The 18,005-nt window shown below is 54.1% G+C and overlaps 1 protein-coding gene across 1 annotated transcript; it reads left to right on the plus strand.

The window, feature by feature from the left end:
* The first annotated feature begins 2,979 nt into the window (after positions 1–2,979).
* BMP4 (bone morphogenetic protein 4) lies at positions 2,980–16,972 on the plus strand. The gene is given in 4 exon segments (XM_038756641.1): positions 2,980–3,052; positions 9,238–9,373; positions 9,375–9,690; positions 15,885–16,972. Coding segments are annotated over 3 exon segments (1,332 nt in total). The 5' UTR covers positions 2,980–3,052; positions 9,238–9,244; the 3' UTR covers positions 16,772–16,972.
* The last annotated feature ends 1,033 nt before the right edge of the window (positions 16,973–18,005 follow it).

Raw genomic sequence — 18,005 nt, forward strand, 5'->3', positions numbered from 1 at the left:
AGAGACAGAGAGAAGGGAAGGGGGGAATGAGAGGCAGAGAGACAGAGTCAGAGAGAGACAGAGTTGTGGGGGGAAGGGGGGAGAGAAGGGAGAAGTGGAGGGGAAAGAGAGGGAGAAGAAGAGGAAGGAGAGGATGAAGGCATGGAGAAGGGGAGGTGGGCAGGCCCAAAGAGAACCTGGGATCCTTAGCCCCCGGCCTGGGGGGCAAGGCCCCATGGGGCTGCTACAGAGGGGAGAGGAGCGGGCCCGGAGGCCTTGGGGGGGTTTGGGGGCACCAAGACTGCCTCTCTCCATCTCCCTCCGCAAGCCCAGGCCCACTCAGGGGGTCAGTGAGGGGGTCGGGAGAGGAAGAAGGACGAAAGGAGAGGAGAAGCCCCCCAAAGTCCAGGGTCAGATGGTGCTTCACACCACCCACACTGGACCAGTGGCCGAGCAATCTGGGCCGGGTGCTCCGGTGAGGGGGTCAGGAGAGGAAGGAGGAAGAAAGGAGAGGAGAAGCCCCCCAAAGTCCAGGGTCAGATGATGCTTCAGGCCGCCCACACTGGACCAGGGGCCGAGCAATCTGGGCCGGGTGCTCTCTGCCCTTGGGGAGGCCCTTGGGGGGTCTCCGGGGGTAAGGGAGTGAGGGGCAAGGGTTGGGGGGATCGTCCTGCTCTCTACTTGTGGAGGGTCAGCTGGGGGAACAGCAGGTTGGTTAGCCTGGGCCCTGGGGAACAAGCGTGGCTCAGTGGAAAGAGCACGGGCTTTGGAGTCATTCATTCATTCATTCATTCATTCATTCATTCATTCATTCAATCGTATTTATTGAGCACTTACTGTGTGCAGAGCACTGTACTAAGCGCTTGGGAAGTACAAGTTGACGACATCTAGAGACGGTCCCTACCCGACAGTGGGCTCACAGACTGGAAGGGGAAGACAGAGAACAAAACAAAATATATTAACAAAATAAAATAAATAGAATAAATATGTACCAATAAAATAAATGAATGGAGTAATAAATGCGTACAAAAATATATACATATATATCAGTCAGAAGTCAGGGGTTCCAATCCCGGCTCCGCCAACTGTCAGCTGGGTGACTTTGGGCAAGTCACTTCACTTCTCTGGGCCTCAGTTCCCTCATCTGGAAAATGGGGATGAAGATTGGGAGCCCCCAGGGGGACAACCTGATCACCTTGTCACCTCCCCAGTGCTTAGAACAGTGCTGTGCACATAGTAAATGCTTAATAAATAACATCATTATAATAATAATTTCCTCCTTTTCCTTCTCTTCCTCCTCCTCCTCCTCCTCCTTTTCCTCCTTGTCCTTCTCTTCCTCCTCCTTTTCCTCCTTGTCCTTCTCCTCCTTCTCTTCATCTCCTCCTCCTTTTCCTCCTCCTCCTCCTCCTTCTCTATCCTCCTCCTTCTCCTCCTCCTCCTCCTCCTTTTCCTCCTTGTCCTTCTCCTCCTCTTCTTCTTCCTCCTCCTCTTCCTCCTCCTTCTCCTCCTTCTCTATCCTCCTCCTCCTTTTCCTCCTTGTCCTCCTCCTCCTTCTCTATCCTCCTCCTCCTCCTTTTCCTCCTTGTCCTTCTCCTCCTCTTCTTCTTCCCCCTCCTCCTTCTCCTTTTCCTCCTTTCTCCTCCTGCTCCTCCTCCTTGTCCTTCTCTTCCTTCTCTTCTTCCTCCTCCTCCTCCTTTTCCTTCTCCTTTCCCTCCTCCAACCTCCTCCTCCTCTCCTTCCTCCTCCTCCTCCTCCTTTCTCCTCCTGCTCCTCCTCCTTGTCCTTCTCTTCCTTCTCTTCTTCCTCCTCCTCCTTTTCCTCCTCCTTTCCCTCCTCCAACCTCCTCCTCCTCTTTTCCCTCCTCCTCTTCATCCTCCTTTTCCTTTCTCCTCCTCCCTCCTCCTCCTCCTCCTTTTCCTTCTCTTCCTTCTCTTCTTCCTCCTCCTCTTTTTCCTCCTCCTCCTCCTCCTCCTCCTCCTCTTTTTCCTCCTTCCTCCTCCTTTTCCTCTTGTCCTTCTCTTCCTTCTCTTCTTCCTCCTCCAACCTCCTCCTCCTCTTTTTCCTCCTCCTCCTTTTCCTCCTTTCTCCTCCTGCCCCTCCTCCTTTTCCTCCTTGTCCTTCTCTTCCTTCTCTTCTTCCTCCTTCTCCTTTCCCTCCTCCTCTTCATCCTCCTTTTCCTTTCTCCTCCTCCCTCCTCCTCCTCCTCCTTTTCCTTCTCTTCCTTGTCTTCTTCCTCCTCCTCCTCCTCCTCTTTTTCCTCCTTCCTCCTCCTTTTCCTCCTTGTCCTTCTCTTCCTTCTCTTCTTCCTCCTCCAACCTCCTCCTCCTCTTTTTCCTCCTCCTCCTTTTCCTCCTTTCTCCTCCTGCCCCTCCTCCTTTTCCTCCTTGTCCTTCTCTTCCTTCTCTTCTTCCTCCTTCTCCTTTCCCTCCTCCTCTTCATCCTCCTTTTCCTTTCTCCTCCTCCCTCCTCCTCCTCCTCCTCCTTTTCCTTCTCTTCCTTCTCTTCTTCCTCCTCCTCTTTTTCCTCCTCCTCCTCCTCCTCCTCCTCCTCTTTTTCCTCCTTCCTCCTCCTTTTCCTCCTTGTCCTTCTCTTCCTTCTCTTCTTCCTCCTCCAACCTCCTCCTCCTCTTTTTCCTCCTCCTCCTTTTCCTCCTTTCTCCTCCTGCCCCTCCTCCTTTTCCTCCTTGTCCTTCTCTTCCTTCTCTTCTTCCTCCTCCTCCTTTCCCTCCTCCTCCTTCTGCTCCTCCCGCCCCTCCACCTCCCGCTCCAGCTTTTCCTCCTCTTTTCCCTGCTCCCGGTCCTGGTGCTCCCGGCCCGGGGGTGGGGGGCGGTTCCCGGGGGTCTCACGTGAGCCGGAGGGGCTGGGAAGAAAAGCCCGTGGGCCGGGAGGAGGAGGAGGAGGAGGAGGAGGAGTCTCATTCAGTCCCAACGACCGAGTCCCCCCCGGCGGAGCGGAGGCGAGCCAGGCTGAGCCGAGCGGAGCCGAGCCGAGCCGAGCCGAGCCGTGCCGCCCTCGCCCAGCCCCTCGGTGGCCGACAACCATGGACTGTTTTTCTGGGCCTTGCTTCCTGCCAGTGAGTAGCCCCGCTGGGCCGGCGGCGGGCCGGGGACCAACTTGGGCGGCTAGGTGACCTTGCCTTCGGCTTCTCCTCCTCCTCTCTTCACAACCCCCTTCCCCCCCTTCCTCAGTTCCGTTTCCAGTCCTTCATGGATTGAGCGCTTCCCGTGCGCAGAGCACCGGACTGAGCGCCTGGGAGAGGGCAGTTGGGACGGTCCCTCCCCACCAACGGGCTCACAATCAGTCACTCAGTGCTATGTATTGAGCGCTTCCCGTGCGCAGAGCACTGGACTGAGAGCTTGGGAGAGGACAATTTGGACGGTCCTTCCCCAACAACGGGCTCACAGTCAATCAATCAATCAGTGATATTTATTGAGCGCTTCCCGTGCGCAGAGCACCGGACTGAGCGCCTGGGAGAGGGCAGTTGGGACGGTCCCTCCCCACCAACGGGCTCACAATCAGTCACTCAGTGCTATGTATTGAGCGCTTCCCGTGCGCAGAGCACTGGACTGAGAGCTTGGGAGAGGACAATTTGGACGGTCCTTCCCCAACAACGGGCTCACAGTCAATCAATCAATCAGTGATATTTATTGAGCGCTTCCCGTGCGCAGAACACCGGACTGAGCGCTTGGGAGAGGACAATTTGGACGGTCCCTCCCCACCAACGGGCTCACAATCAATCACTCAGTGATATTTATTGAGCGCTTCCCGTGCACAGAGCACCGGACTGAGCGCTTGGGAGAGGACAGTTTGGACGGTCCCTCCCCAACAACGGGCTCACAATCAATCACTCAATCAATGATATGTATTGAGCGCTTCCCGTGCGCAGAGCACTGGATTGAGTGCTTGGGAGAGGACAATTTGGACTGTCCCTCCCCAACAACGGGCTCACAATCAATCACTCAATCAATGATATGTATTGAGCGCTTCCCGTGCGCAGAGCACTGGACTGAGAGCTTGGGAGAGGACAATTTGGACGGTCCTTCCCCAACAACGGGCTCACAATCAATCAATCAATCAATGGTATTTATTGAGCGCTTCCCGTGTGCAGAGCACCGGACTGAGCGCTTGGGAGAGGACAGTTTGGACGGTCCCTCCCCAACAACGGGCTCACAATCAATCAATCAATTAATGATATGTATTGAGCGCTTCCCGTGTGCAGAGCACCAGACTGAGCGCTTGGGAGAGGACAATTTGGACGGTCCCTCCCCAACAACGGGCTCACAATCAATCAATCAATCAATGGTATTTATTGAGCGCTTCCCGTGTGCAGAGCACCGGACTGAGCGCTTGGGAGAGGACAGTTTGGACGGTCCCTCCCCAACAACGGGCTCACAATCAATCAATCAATCAATGATATGTATTGAGCGCTTCCCGTGTGCAGAGCACCGGACTGCGCGCTTGGGAGAGGACAATTTGGACGGTCCCTCCCCAACAACGGGCTCACAATCAATCAATCAATCAATCAATGATATTTATTGAGCGCTTCCCGTGTACAGAGCACCGGACTGAGCGCTTGGGAGAGGACAACTTGGACGGTCCCTCCCCAACAACGGGCTCACAATCAATCAATCAATGATATGTATTGAGCGCTGGCTGTGTGCAGAACACTGGACTAAGCGCTTGGGAGAGGACAAGTCGGCTACAGATAGAAACGGTCCCCACCCAACAATGGGCTCACAGTCAATCAATCAATCAATGGTATTTATTGAGCGCTTATTGTGCGCAGAGCACTGGACTAGGCGCTTCGGAGAGGACACTTTGGACGGTCCCTCTCCAACAACGGGCTCTCAGTCAATCAATCAATCAATGGTATTTATTGAGCGCTGACTATGTGCAGAGCACTGGACTCAGCATTCATTCATTCATTCATTCAGTGGTATTTATTGAGCGCTGACTATATGCAGGGCACTGGACTAAGCGCTTGGGAGAGGACAATTTGGACGGTCCTTCTCCAACAACGGGCTCAGAGTCAATCAATCAATCAATCAATGGTATTTATTGAGCGCTGACTTTGTGCAGAGCACTGGACTATTCAATCGTACTGATTGAGCGCTTACTGTGTGCAGAGCACTGTACTAAGCGCTTAGGAAGTCCAAGTCGGCAACCTAGAGAGACGGTCCCTACCCAACAGCGGGCTCACAGTCTAGAAGGGGCAGACAGACCACAAAATCAATCAATCAATCAATCAATCAATCAATCGTATTTATTGAGCGCTTGCTGTGTGCAGAGCACTGTACTAAGCGCTTAGGAAGTCCACGTTGGCAACATCTAGAGACGGTCTCTACCCAGCAGTGGGCTCACAGTCTAGAAGGGGGAGACAGACAACAAAACATATTAACAAAATAAAATAAATAGACTAGATACGTACAAGTAAAATAGAGTAATAAATACGTACAAACATATATACATATATACAGGCATACATATACAAAACCAAAAGGATGCCGCACCAAGCGCTTAGTCCAGTGCTCTGCACACAGTAAGCGCTCAATAAATATCATTTAATCATCTGTTTATTTTATGGCATTTATTAAGCACTTACTATTCACTGTTCTAAATGAAGGAACGACTCTTCTTCCTCCTCCTCCTCCTTTCCTCCCCCTGCCCACTTACCTCCCCTCGCTGCAGAAAATGGGGGGTGGAGAAATTGGTTTTAAGCCCCCCCACCCCACCCCCAAGGCACATCCAAGCGTTTAGCACAGGGCTCCGCATACTGTAAGCGCTCAATCCATCCGATCATCATCATCAATCGTATTTATTGAACGCTTACTATGTGCAGAGCACTGTACTAAGCGCTTGGGAAGTACAAATTGGCAGCATCGAATAAAGGTCTAGCCTGTGAGCCCACTGTTGGGTAGGGACCGTCTCTAGATGTTGCCAACTTGTACTTCCCAAGCGCTTAGTACAGTGCTCTGCACATAGTAAGCGCTCAATAAATACGATTGATGATGATGATGATGATTGATTGATTGACACGTTCAGTGCCGGTGGGGCAAACCTTTCTAGGAGGGGGCACAGCCCCTCTCCAAATAATAATAATAATGATGGCATTTATTAAGCGCTTACTATGTGCAGAGCACTGTTCAAAGCGCTGGGGAGGTTACAAGGTGATCAGGTTGTCAGTCGTATTTATTGAGCGCTTACTGTGTGCAAAGCACTAAGCGCTTGGGAAGTCCAAGTTGGCAACATATAGAGACGGTTCCTACCCAACAGCGGGCTCACAGTCTTCATCCCCATTTTCCAGATGAGGGAACTGAGGCCCAGAGAAGTGAAGTGACTTGCCCAAGGTCACCCAGCAGACATGTGGCATAGCGGGATTCGAACCCACGACCTCTAACTCCCAAGCCCGGCCTCTTTCCACTGAGCCACGCTGCTTTTCCAAAGCGATAAAGGGTCCCCCCCACCCCCTTCCAACCCGGCATCCTTTATTACCCAAATAATTAGCGCCCCTCCCCCAGGTAATAATGATGGCATTTATTAAGCGCTTACTATGTGCCAAGCACCGTTCTAAGCGCTGGGGAGGTTACAAGGTGATCAGGCTGTCCCACGGGGGGGCTCCCAGTCTTCATCCCCATTTTACAGATGAGGGCACTGAGGCCCAGAGAAGTGAAGTGACAGAGTCACCCAGCTGACAAGGGGCGGAGCCGGGATTTGAACCCATGACCTGTGACTCTAAAGCCCGGGATCTTTCCACTGAGCCATGCTGGTCCCCCCAACCAAATCCCCCACCCCTTAAATTTGAGGGTCACCCCACCGATTCTCCTAACTCAGCCCACAAGGAGAGGGGTTGGGGGTTGGGGAGGTTGGCATTTGAGCGACGCCCCTCCCCTCGCCCCCCGCCATCCATCTATTTTTCCCCCACCCCCTCCAGCCTGAATGGTCCTCTAAGATCTGTTGTCGAGTTGTACTTTCCAAGCGCTTAGTACAGTGCCCTGCACACAGTGAGCGCTCAATAAATACGACTGGCTGAATGAATGAAATCCCCCCCCCCCGTAGCCCCCTGCCCCCCAGGGTGAGATGACCTCTAAGATCTGTTGTCGAGTTGTACTTTCCAAGCGCTTAGTACAGTGCCCTGCACACAGTGAGTGCTCAATAAATACTATGAATGAATGAATGAAATCCCCCCCCCCCCCGTAGCCCCCTGCCCACCAGGCTGAGTTTGTGGCTAAGATCTGTTGTCGAATTGTACTTTCCAAGCGCTTAGTACAGTGCCCTGCACACAGAGAGCACTCAATAAATACGATTGAATGAATGACTGAAATCCCCCCCCATAGCCCCCTGCCCCCCAGGCTGATATAATAATAATAATAATGATGGTATTTGTTAAGCGCCTACTATGTGCAAAGCACTGTTCTAAGCGCTGGGGAGGTTACAAGGTGATCAGGTTGTCCCACGGGGGGGCTCACAGTTTTAATCCCCATTTTACAGATGAGGGAACTGAGGCACAGAGAAGTTAAGTGACTTGCCCAAAGTCACACAGCTGACAGTTGGTGGAGCTGGGATTTAATAATAATAATAATAATAATAATAATGGCATTTGTTAAGCGCTTACTATGTGCAAAGCACTGTTAGATTTGAACTCTAAGATCTGTTGTCGAATTGTACTTTCCAAGCGCTTAGTACAGTGCCCTGCACACAGTGAGTGCTCAATAAATACGATTGAATGAATGAATGAAATCCCCCCCCTCGTAGCCCCCTGCCGTCCAGGCTGAGATGATCTCTAAGATCTGTTGTCGAATTGTACTTTCCAAGTGCTTAGTACAGTGCCCTGCACACAGTGAGTGCTCAATAAATATGATTGAATGAATGAATAGCAGAAGGGACACTCCTCCCCCCACCCCCCCACCGTGCCCTGCCCACAGTAAGTGCTCAATAAATACGATTGAATGAATGAATAGCAGAAGGGACCCTCCCCCAAGTGCCCTGCACACAGTAAGCACTCAATAAATACGATTGAATGGATGAATAGCAGAAGGGACCCTCCCCCCAGTGCCCTGCACACAGTAAGCGCTCAATAAATACGATTGAATGAATGAATAGCAGAAGGGACACTCCCCCCCCCCCCCCCCCGCACCCAGTGCCCTGCACACAGTAAGCGCCCAATAAATACGATTGAATGAATAAATCTCAGAAGGGACCCTCCCCCCAGTGCCCTGCACACAGTAAGTGCTCAATAAATACGATTGAATGAATGAATAGCAGAAGGGACACTCCCCCCCCCCCCCCCCCGCACCCAGTGCCCTGCACACAGTAAGTGCTCAATAAATATGATTGAATGAATGAATAGCAGAAGCCCCCCCCCCCCCCCCGTGCCCTGCACACAGTAAGTGCTCAATAAATACGATTGAATGAATGAATAGCAGAAGGGGCACTCCCCCCCCCCCCCCCGCACCCAGTGCCCTGCACACAGTAAGCGCTCAATAAATACGATTGAATGAATGGATAGCAGAAGGGACCCTCCCCCCAGTGCCCTGCACACATTAAGCGCTCAATAAACACGATTGAATGAATGAATAGCAGAAGGGACACTCCCCCACCCCCACTCCCTCACCCAGTGCCCTGCACACAGTAAGCGCTCAATAAATACGATTGAATGAATGAATAGCAGAAGGGACCCTCCCCCCAGTGCCCTGCACACAGTAAGTGCTCAATAAATATGATTGAATGAAAGAATAGCAGAAGGGACACTCCCCCCCCCCCCCACCCAGGGCCCTGCACACAGTAAGCGCTCAGTAAATATGATTGAATGAATGAATAGCAGAAGGCCACCCCCCACCCCCCACCCCGCCCCTGTGCCCTGCACACAGTAAGTGCTCAATAAATACGATTGAATGAATGAATAGCAGAAGGGACACACACACCCCAGTGCCCGGCACACAGTAAGTGCTCAATAAATACGATTGAATGAATGAATAGTAGAAGGGACCCTCCCCGCCCCCCCCCCCCCCCCAGTGCCCTGCACACAGTAAGCGCTCAATAAATACGATTGAATGAATGAATAGCAGAAGGGACACTTCCCCAAAGAAAGGAAAAGTCCAAGATGAGCAGGGGTCACCCCTTGGGCTGCAAACAATTCAGAGGGAGGACTTCGTGGGCACCCCCGGGGGCGGGGGGGGGGGTCCCCCGTGTCGGTCCCCTCCCCGCTCCCCATTTTCCCCTGATGTGACGGTGTGTTCCTTGTTGCCCCCCGCCCCGCAGAGACACCATGGTTCCTCGTAACCGAATGCTGGTAGCGATCTTCTTATGCCAACTGGTGCTGGGCGGCGGAGGCCATGCCAGCCTGATCCCGGGCCCGGGCAAGAAGCGGACGGCGGCGGCGGCGGAGGAGGAGACGCCCCCCCCCGGGCCGGGGGCCGGGAGGAGGCCGGCGGACCCCCAGCCCACCCCCGGGCCCGGCCCAGGACCTGCTGCGGGGCTTCGAGGCGTCGCTGCTGCACATGTTCGGCCTGCGCCGCCGACCCCAGCCTAGCAAGGCCGCCGTGGTGCCCGCCTACATGCGGGACCTCTACCGCCTCCAGTCCGGCGACGACGACGACGACGACCCCCGCCACCCCCGCCCGGACGAGGCCGGAGGACGCCCCCCGGCCCGCCCCGACTACCCCGACCGGCCGGCCAGCCGCGCCAACACTGTAAGGAGCTTCCACCACGAAGGTCAGCATCCTCCCGGGGCCCCGGGAGGGCACCGGGAAGGGCCGGCCGGGGCAGCCGGACCAATCGGGGGCATGGCGGGGGGACAGGTCAGGGAAGGATAGGAAGGGGGAAGGGCAAGGGAAGGACAGGGGTGCTGGGAGACCGGACGTGGGGCGGGGTAATCAATCAATCAATCGTATTGATTGAGCGCTTACTGTGTGCAGAGCACTGGACTAAGCGCTTGGGAAGTACAAGTTGGCAACACATAGAGACAGTCCCTACCCAACAGTGGGCTCACAGTCTAAAAGGTAATAGTGATCATCATCGTATTTGTTAATAATAAGAATAATTTTGGTATTTGTCAAGCGCTTACTTTACTACGTGCCTACGACGTGCCAGGCACCGGCCTAAGCGCTGGGGTTGGCAAATCAGCAAGCGAGCGGGCGCCGGAAGGCGAGGGACGGGCCAGGGAAGGATAGGGGTGCAGGGAGACCAGACATGGAGCAGGGTAATAATAATAATAATAATAATAATGATGGCATTTATTAAGCGCTTATTATGTGCCAAGCACTGTTCTAAGCACTGGGGAGGTTTCAAGGTGATCAGGTTGTCCCATGGGGGGGGGGCTCATAGTCTGAATCCCCATTTTACAGATGAGGGACTGAGGCCCAGAGAAGTTAAGTGACTTGCCCAAAGTCACGCAGCTGACAATTGGCAGAGCCGGGATTTGAACCCATGATAATAATAATAATAATGATAATCGTCGTATTTAAGTGCTTACTAAGTGCCAGGCACCGGCCTAAGCGCTGGGGTTGGCAAATCAGCAAGCGAGCGGGCGCCGGAAGTCGAGGGGCGGGCCAGGGAAGGATAGGGGTGCAGGGAGACCGGACATGGGGCAGGGTAATAATAATAATAATAATAATAATAATGATGGCATTTATTAAGCACTTATTATGTGCCAAGCACTGTTCTAAGCACTGGGGAGGTTACAAGGTGATCAGGTTGTCCCATGAGGGGGCTCACAGCCTTAATCCCCATTTTACAGATGGGGGACTGAGGCCCAGAGAAGTTAAGTGATTTGCCCAGTCACACAGCTGACAATTGGCAAAGCCGGGATTTGAACCCATGATAATAATAATAATGATAATCGTCGTATTTGTTCAGCGCTTACTATGTGCCAGGCACCGGCCTAAGTGCTGGGGTTAGCAAATCAGCAAGCGAGCGGGCGCTGGAAGTCGAGGGATGGGCCAGGGAAGGATAGGGGTGCAGGGAGACCGGACATGGGGCAGGGTAATAATAATAAAATAATAATGATGGCATTTATTAAGCGCTTACTATGTGTCAGGCACCGGCCTAAGCGCTGGGGTTAGCAAATCAGCAAGCAAGGGGGCGCCGGAAGTCGAGGGACGGGCCAGGGAAGAATAGGGGTGCAGGGAGACCGGACATGGGGCAGGATAATTCATTCATTCATTCAATCGAATTTATTGAGCACTTACTGTGTGCAGGGCACTGTACTAAGCGCTTGGGAAGTACAAGTCGGCAACATATAGAGACGGTCCCTACCCAACAGTGGGCTCACAGTCTAGAAGAGGGAGAATAATGATCATAATCATAATCATCATCGACGGATTTGTTAATAATAATGGCATTTATTAAGCGCTTACTATGTGCAAAGCATCATTCTAAGCACTGGGGAGGTTACAAGGGGATCAGGTTGTCCCACGTGGGGCTTATAGTCTTAATCCCCATTTTACAGATGAGGTAACTGAGGCCCAGAGAAGTGAAGTGACTTACCCAAAGTCACCCAGCTGACAATTGGAAGAGCTGGGATTTGAACCCACGACCTCAGACTCCAAAGCCCGGGCTCTTTCCACTGAGCCGCACTGCTTCTTATAGGGAACGGGGCAGTGGGGGACAATCGCTTACTATGTGTCAGGCACTGGACTAAGCGCTGGGGTTAGCAAATTGGGTCGGCTTCTAGACTGTGAGCCCACTGTTGGGTAGGGACCGTCTCTATATGTTGCCAACGTGTACTTCCCGAGCGCTTAGTCCAGTGCTCTGCACACAGGAAGCGCTCAATAAATACGATTGAATGAATGAATGACCCAGGGTCCCTGGCCCACGTGGGGCTCACAGTCCAGGACAGGGCGGGATTCTATTTTATTTTGTTAATATGTTTAGTTTTGTTGTCTGTCTCCCCCTTCTAGACTGTGAGCCCGCTGTTGGGTAGGGACCGTCTCGAGATGTTGCCGACTTGGACTTCCCAAGCGCTTAGTACAGTGCTCTGCACACAGTAAGCGCTCAATAAATACGATTGATTGATTGATAGGAAGGGGTTCGTGGAGAATGGGGGGCTAACGAGGGGGTGCCAGGCCAGGGTAGGATGGGGGCACTGGGGAAATCGGGGGTCCTGGATGAATGAGGTGAGGATGGGAGCTGGCTGGATAATAATAATAATAATAATAATGATGGCATTTATTAAGTGCTTACTATGTGCCAAGCACTGTTCTAAGCGCTGGGGAGCTTACAAGGTGATCAGGTTGTCCCACGGGGGGGGGGGGGCTCACAGTCTTCATCCTCATTTGACAATTGAGGGAACTGAGGCCCAGAGAAGTGAAGTGACTCACCCAAAGTCACCCAGCTGACAAGTGGCGGAGCCGGGACTGGAGGAGGGGCAACCCCAAAGGTCCGTGCCAGGGGGCTGGCGGCCTACGTCTAGGGGAATCTGTATTTTGAGTAGGATTCCGCTTTTAGCAAGACTGACTGCCCTGGGGGTGCCATTAATAATGATAGTAATAATAATAATGACATTTATTAAGCGCTTACTGTGTGCAAAGCACTGTTCTAAGCTGCTGGGGAGGTTACAAGGTGATCAGACTGTCCCATGGGGGCTCACAGTCCTCATCCCCATTCTACAGATGAGGGAACTGAGGCGCAGAGAAGTGAAGTGACGTGCCCAAAGTCACCCAGCTGACAATTGGCGGAGCCGGGATTTGAACCCATGACCTCCGACGCCCAAGCCCGGGCTCTTTCCACTGAGCCACTCTGCTGCTCTGCCATTGATATGGAGCCAGGAACCCCCCACCCCCAAAAAACACACGAGGCCCCAGACCCCTCCTGGCAGATCAGCACCCCATCCTATCTTAATAATAATAATAATAATAATAATGATAGCATTTATTAAGCGCTTACTATGAGCAAAGCCCTGTTCTAAGCGCTGGGGAGGTTACAAGGTGATCGGGTGGTCCCACGGGGGGGGTGATCCCAGTCTCCATCCCCATTTTCCAGAAGAGGGAACTGAGGCCCAGAGAAGTGAAGTGACTTGTCCAAAGTCACCCAGCTGGCAATTGGTGGAGTCGGGATTTGAACCCACGACCTCTGCCTCCAAAGCCCGGGCTCTTTCCACTGAGCCACGCTGCTTTTCTCTTCTGTCTTCTGCCTTCAGGCCCAGATCCCTGGCCCCGTTTGGGGGCCGGGCAGTGGGAGTGACGACCCCCCCCCCCCCCCCCCCCCCCCACTTCATTCCGGCCACAGCAAAAATCTCTCCTCCCTCCTACAGGCCTGTTTTGGCCACATCAAAGTCACCGGCCGCCTACTTTTTGGAAGTTTTTTTCCCCCCTCTCTGTCTTCCTTTCATTCTGTCTTTCTTAAAAGCACCTACCGAATTTAATACTCCAGCCGCCCGTTTTGTAGGGCCTGTTCAACAGGGGGGCTTGTAATCCGAGCCGAATGTTTCCTAGCGGATGTTTCTCTACCATAGTAAATCTGAGTTATTAATCCACCAGCATCATTACAGCGTTGGAATTTATTTCCCCCTCTGTAATATGATCAACAAGGCAGGCTCTGTGCTTGGGGATCGTCAGGGAAATGTTTAGCCAGAAAGCTGGAAGGGTGAAGAGGGAAAAAGAGGGAGAGAGAGAGTAAAGGGAGAGGGAGAGAGAAGAAAAAGGTTGAGAGAATGAGAGGGAATGGGGAGAGGAGAGAAAAAGAGAGAAAGGGAGAGGAGGGAGGGGGTAAGAGGTGAGATGGAGGGAGTGGAGAGACAGTGGGGAGAGAGATGAGATAGAGGGAGAGGAGAGGCAGAGAGAAGAGAGGGAGAAAGAATGAGAGAGGAAGGGAGAAGGGGGAGAGGAGAGAGTAAAGGGAGAGGGAGAGAGAAGAAAAAGGCAGAGAGAATGAGGGCGAGGGAGGGAGAGAGAAGGGGGAGAGGAGAGAAAAAGAGAGAAAGGGAGAGGAGGGAGTGGGGGAAGAGAGGAGATGGAGGGAGAGGAGAGAGGGGGAGAGGAGAGACAGTGGGGAGAGAGATGAGATAGAGGGAGAGGAGAGGGGAGGAAGAGAGGGAGAAAGAATGAGAGAGGGAGGGAGAAGGGGAGAGTGGAGGAGAGATGAGATGGAGAGAAAAGGGGGAGGGAGAGGAGAGAAGGAGGGGGAGGCAGAGAAGAGAGGGAGAAAGAATGAGAGAAGGAGGGAGAAGGGGGAGAGGGGAGAAGTGGGAAGAGATGAGAGAGGGAGAGAAAAGGGGGCGGGAGAGGAGAGAAGGAGAGAGGGGAGGCAGAGAGAAGAAAGGGAGGAAGAAGGGGGAGAGGGGAGGCAGAGAGAAGAAAGGGAGAAAGAATGAGAGAGGGAGGAAGAAGGGGGAGAGAGGAGAGAAGGGAGAGGAGAGAGTGGGGGGAGAGATGAGAGAGGGAGGGAAAAGGGGGAGGGAGAGGAGAGGAGAGAAGGGGAAGGGAGAGGAGAGGGGAGGCAGAGAAAAGAGGGAGAAAGAATGAGAGTGGGAGGGAGAAAAGGAGAGAAGGAAGAGGAGAGAGTGGGGGAGAGAAAAGGGGAGGGAGAGGAGAGAGGGGAGGCAGAGAGAAGAGAGGGAGGGAGAAGGGGGAGAGAGGAGAGAAGGGAGAGAAGGGAGAGGAGAGAGTGGGGAGAGAAAAGGGGAGGAAGAGGAGAGGGGAGGCAGAGAGAAGAGAGGGAGAAAGAATGAGAGTGGGAGGGAGAAGGGGGAGAGAGGAGAGGAGGGAGAAGGGGGAGAGAGGAAAGAAGGGAGAAGGGGGAGAGAGGAAAGAAGGGAGAGGAGAGAGTGGGGGAGAGATGAGATGGAGGGAGAGGAGAGGAGGAGAGGAGAGAGGGAGGGAGAAGGGGGAGAGAAGGGAGAGGAGAGAGTTGGGGAGAGAGAAGGGAGGGAAAGCAGAGGGGAGGCAGAGACAAGAGAGGAAGAAAGAATGAGAGTGGGAGGGAGAAGGGGGGAGAGGAGAGAAAAGGAGAGAATAATAATAATGATGGCATTTGTTATGCGCTTACTATGTGCAAAGCACCGTTCTAAGCGTTGGGGAGGTTACAAGGTGATCAGGTTGTCCCACAGGGGGCTCACAGTTTTAATCCCCATTTTACAGATGAGGGAACAGAGGCCCAGAGAAGTGAAGTGACTCTCCCAAAGTCACACAGCTGACAGTTGGCGGAGCCAACTGGCGGAGAGAAGGGAGAGGAGAGAGTCGGGGGAGAGATGAGATGGCGGGAGAGAGAAGGGGGAGAGGAGAGAAAAGGAGAGGAGGGAGAGGACAGAGAGTGGGGGCAGAGATGAGGAGATTGAGGGAGGGGGAGAGGGTAAAGTGTCGGCTATGGAGTATGGATTATGCGTGTGTGAATGTAAGCATGTGGGGGTGTGTTTCCTTTCCTCCCCTCTGCCCCCGCTGCTTTTCTTTACAGTCCCCAGTAAAGAACACCATCCCCAAAGCCGAGAGGCTTTTTCAAGGGGAGGCGGAGGATGGCGGGGCGAGGAGTGGACGGACACATGGAAGCTATTAGAAGCGGGATGGAGTGTGAGGGGAGAGGAGCGGGGGGCGGAGGGGGACCGGCTCCCTGCCTCGGTGGGGCCAGCTGTGCACGACAGCCGCCCCCCGCCCGGGTGCCCGGCGGGCCCGGCCGGCAGGTGGACGGCGGCCCAGAACGGTGCCCCGCCCATAGTAAGCGCTCAACAACCACCAAAACGATCATTACGGTCATCATTCCCCACCGTCCAACACGGGCCGCCCAACAGCCGCAACAGAAAAAACGCTCACTTCTCCTTTTCTTCTCTTGTGTGTTGTTGTTTTTTTTCTCTCCCTCCCCGTCCCCCCCCCCGTCCACGTGTGTCCCTTTCTCCCTCTCCTTCTCTCTCCCTCTCCTCCTCTCCCCGTCTCTCTCTATCTCTCTCTCCCCGTTCCCCCCCCGCTCCGCCGCCCTAGAACATCTGGACAGCCTCCCAGGGACCGGCGAAAACGTGGCTTTTCGTTTTGTCTTTAACCTCAGCACGATCCCCGAGGACGAGGTGATCTCCTCGGCCGAGCTGCGGCTGTACCGGGAGCGGGTGGACCAGAGCCCCGAGTGGGAGCAGGGCTTCCACCGGATAAACGTTTACGAGGTGGTGAGGCCGCCGCCGCCGCCGTCGGCGGGCCCCTGCCCCCTCATCACCCGCCTGCTGGACACCCGGCTGGTCCACCACAACGTGAGCCGCTGGGAGAGCTTCGACGTGAGCCCCGCGGTGGCCCGCTGGACCCGGGGCCGGCGGCCCAACCACGGGCTGGCCGTGGAGGCCACGCACCTGCCGCGGGCCGGGCCCGCGCGGGCCCGCCACGTCCGGGTCAGCCGCTCCTTACCTCACGGGGACGGGGACTGGGCCCAGCTGAGGCCGCTGCTGGTCACCTTCGGCCACGACGGCCGGGGCCACGCCCTGACCCGCCGGGCGGGCCGGCCCAAGCGCAGCCCCAAGCGGCCCCCGAGCCCCCCGCACCGGGGCCCGCCGCGGCCCCGCAAGAAGGGCAAGAGCTGCCGGCGCCACGCGCTCTACGTGGACTTCAGCGACGTGGGCTGGAACGACTGGATCGTGGCCCCGCCGGGCTACCAGGCCTTCTACTGCCACGGGGACTGCCCCTTCCCGCTGGCGGACCACCTCAACTCCACCAACCACGCCATCGTCCAGACCCTCGTCAACTCGGTCAACGCCAGCATCCCCAGGGCCTGCTGCGTGCCCACCGAGCTCAGCGCCATCTCCATGCTCTACCTGGACGAGTACGACAAGGTGGTCCTGAAGAACTACCAGGAAATGGTGGTGGAGGGCTGCGGCTGTCGCTGACCCGGACCCCCCTCGCCCACCCGCACGCCCGGGCACGCCGACGCGCCCTCGGACCGCTCCCCTACGGCCGGACTTGGATCGTCCGGGCGTGTTTGGTTTTTTTTAAAAAAAGGAAAAAAACTCCCACCTCGACCTTATTTATGACTTTACGTGCAAATGTCTTGACCATATGGATCATATATTTTGACAAAATATATTTATAACGACGTATTAAAAGAAAAAAAAATAAAAGGAGTCATTATTTTAAAGGGAAACTTCATTTCTTTTGCCCTCCCCTCGCTTTCCCCCCGACTTGAAATCATCATCATCATCAATCGTATTTATTGAGCGCTTACTGTGTGCAGAGCACTGGACTAAGCGCTTGGGAAGGACAGATTGGCAACATCTAGAGACAGTCCCGACCCAACAGTGGGCTCGCGGTCTAAAAGGGGGAGACAGAGAACAAAACCAAACATACTAACAAAATAAAATCATCATCATCATCAATCGTATTTATTGAGCGCTTACTGTGTGCAGAGCACTGGACTAAGCGCTTGGGAAGTACAGATTGGCAACATCTAGAGACAGTCCCCACCCAACAGTGGGCTCACAGTCTAAAAGGGGGAGACAGAGAACAAAACCAAACGTACTAACGAAATAGAATAAATAGAAATAGAATAGAATAAATAGAAATCAATCAGGCGTATTTATTGACTCCGCCTCTTCCCCCCCTGAGTTGAAATCAGTCGTATTTATTGAGCGCCTACTGCGTGCTGAGCACTGTACTGAGACCAGCGTGGGCGGCGGGAGGCCTGGGTTCTGATCCCGGCTCTGCCGCTCGTCTGGCACTTAGAGCAGTGCTTTGCACGTAGTAAGTAAGTAAGCGCTAGGGAAGCAGCACGGCTCAGTGGAAAGAGCCCGGGCTTTGGAGTCCGAGGTCACGGGTTCAAATCCCGGCTCCGCCACTTGTCAGCTGTGTGACTTTGGGCAAGTCACTTCACTTCTCTGGGCCTCAGTTCCCTCATCTGTAAAATGGGGATTAAGAGTGTGAGCCCCACGTGGGACAACCTGATTACCTTGTATCTACCCCAGCGCTTAGAACAGTGCTTGGCACATAGTAAGTGCTTAACAAATACCAACATTATTATTATTATCCACTTGTATCTACCCAGTGCTTAGAATGGTGTTGAACACGCATGTTACCAACTTGTACTTCCCAAGCGCTTAGTACAGTGCTCTGCACACCGTAAGCGCT

The sequence above is a fragment of the Tachyglossus aculeatus genome, chromosome 14 (assembly GCF_015852505.1).
Source record: "Tachyglossus aculeatus isolate mTacAcu1 chromosome 14, mTacAcu1.pri, whole genome shotgun sequence".
Classification (NCBI taxonomy): Eukaryota; Metazoa; Chordata; class Mammalia; order Monotremata; family Tachyglossidae; genus Tachyglossus; species Tachyglossus aculeatus.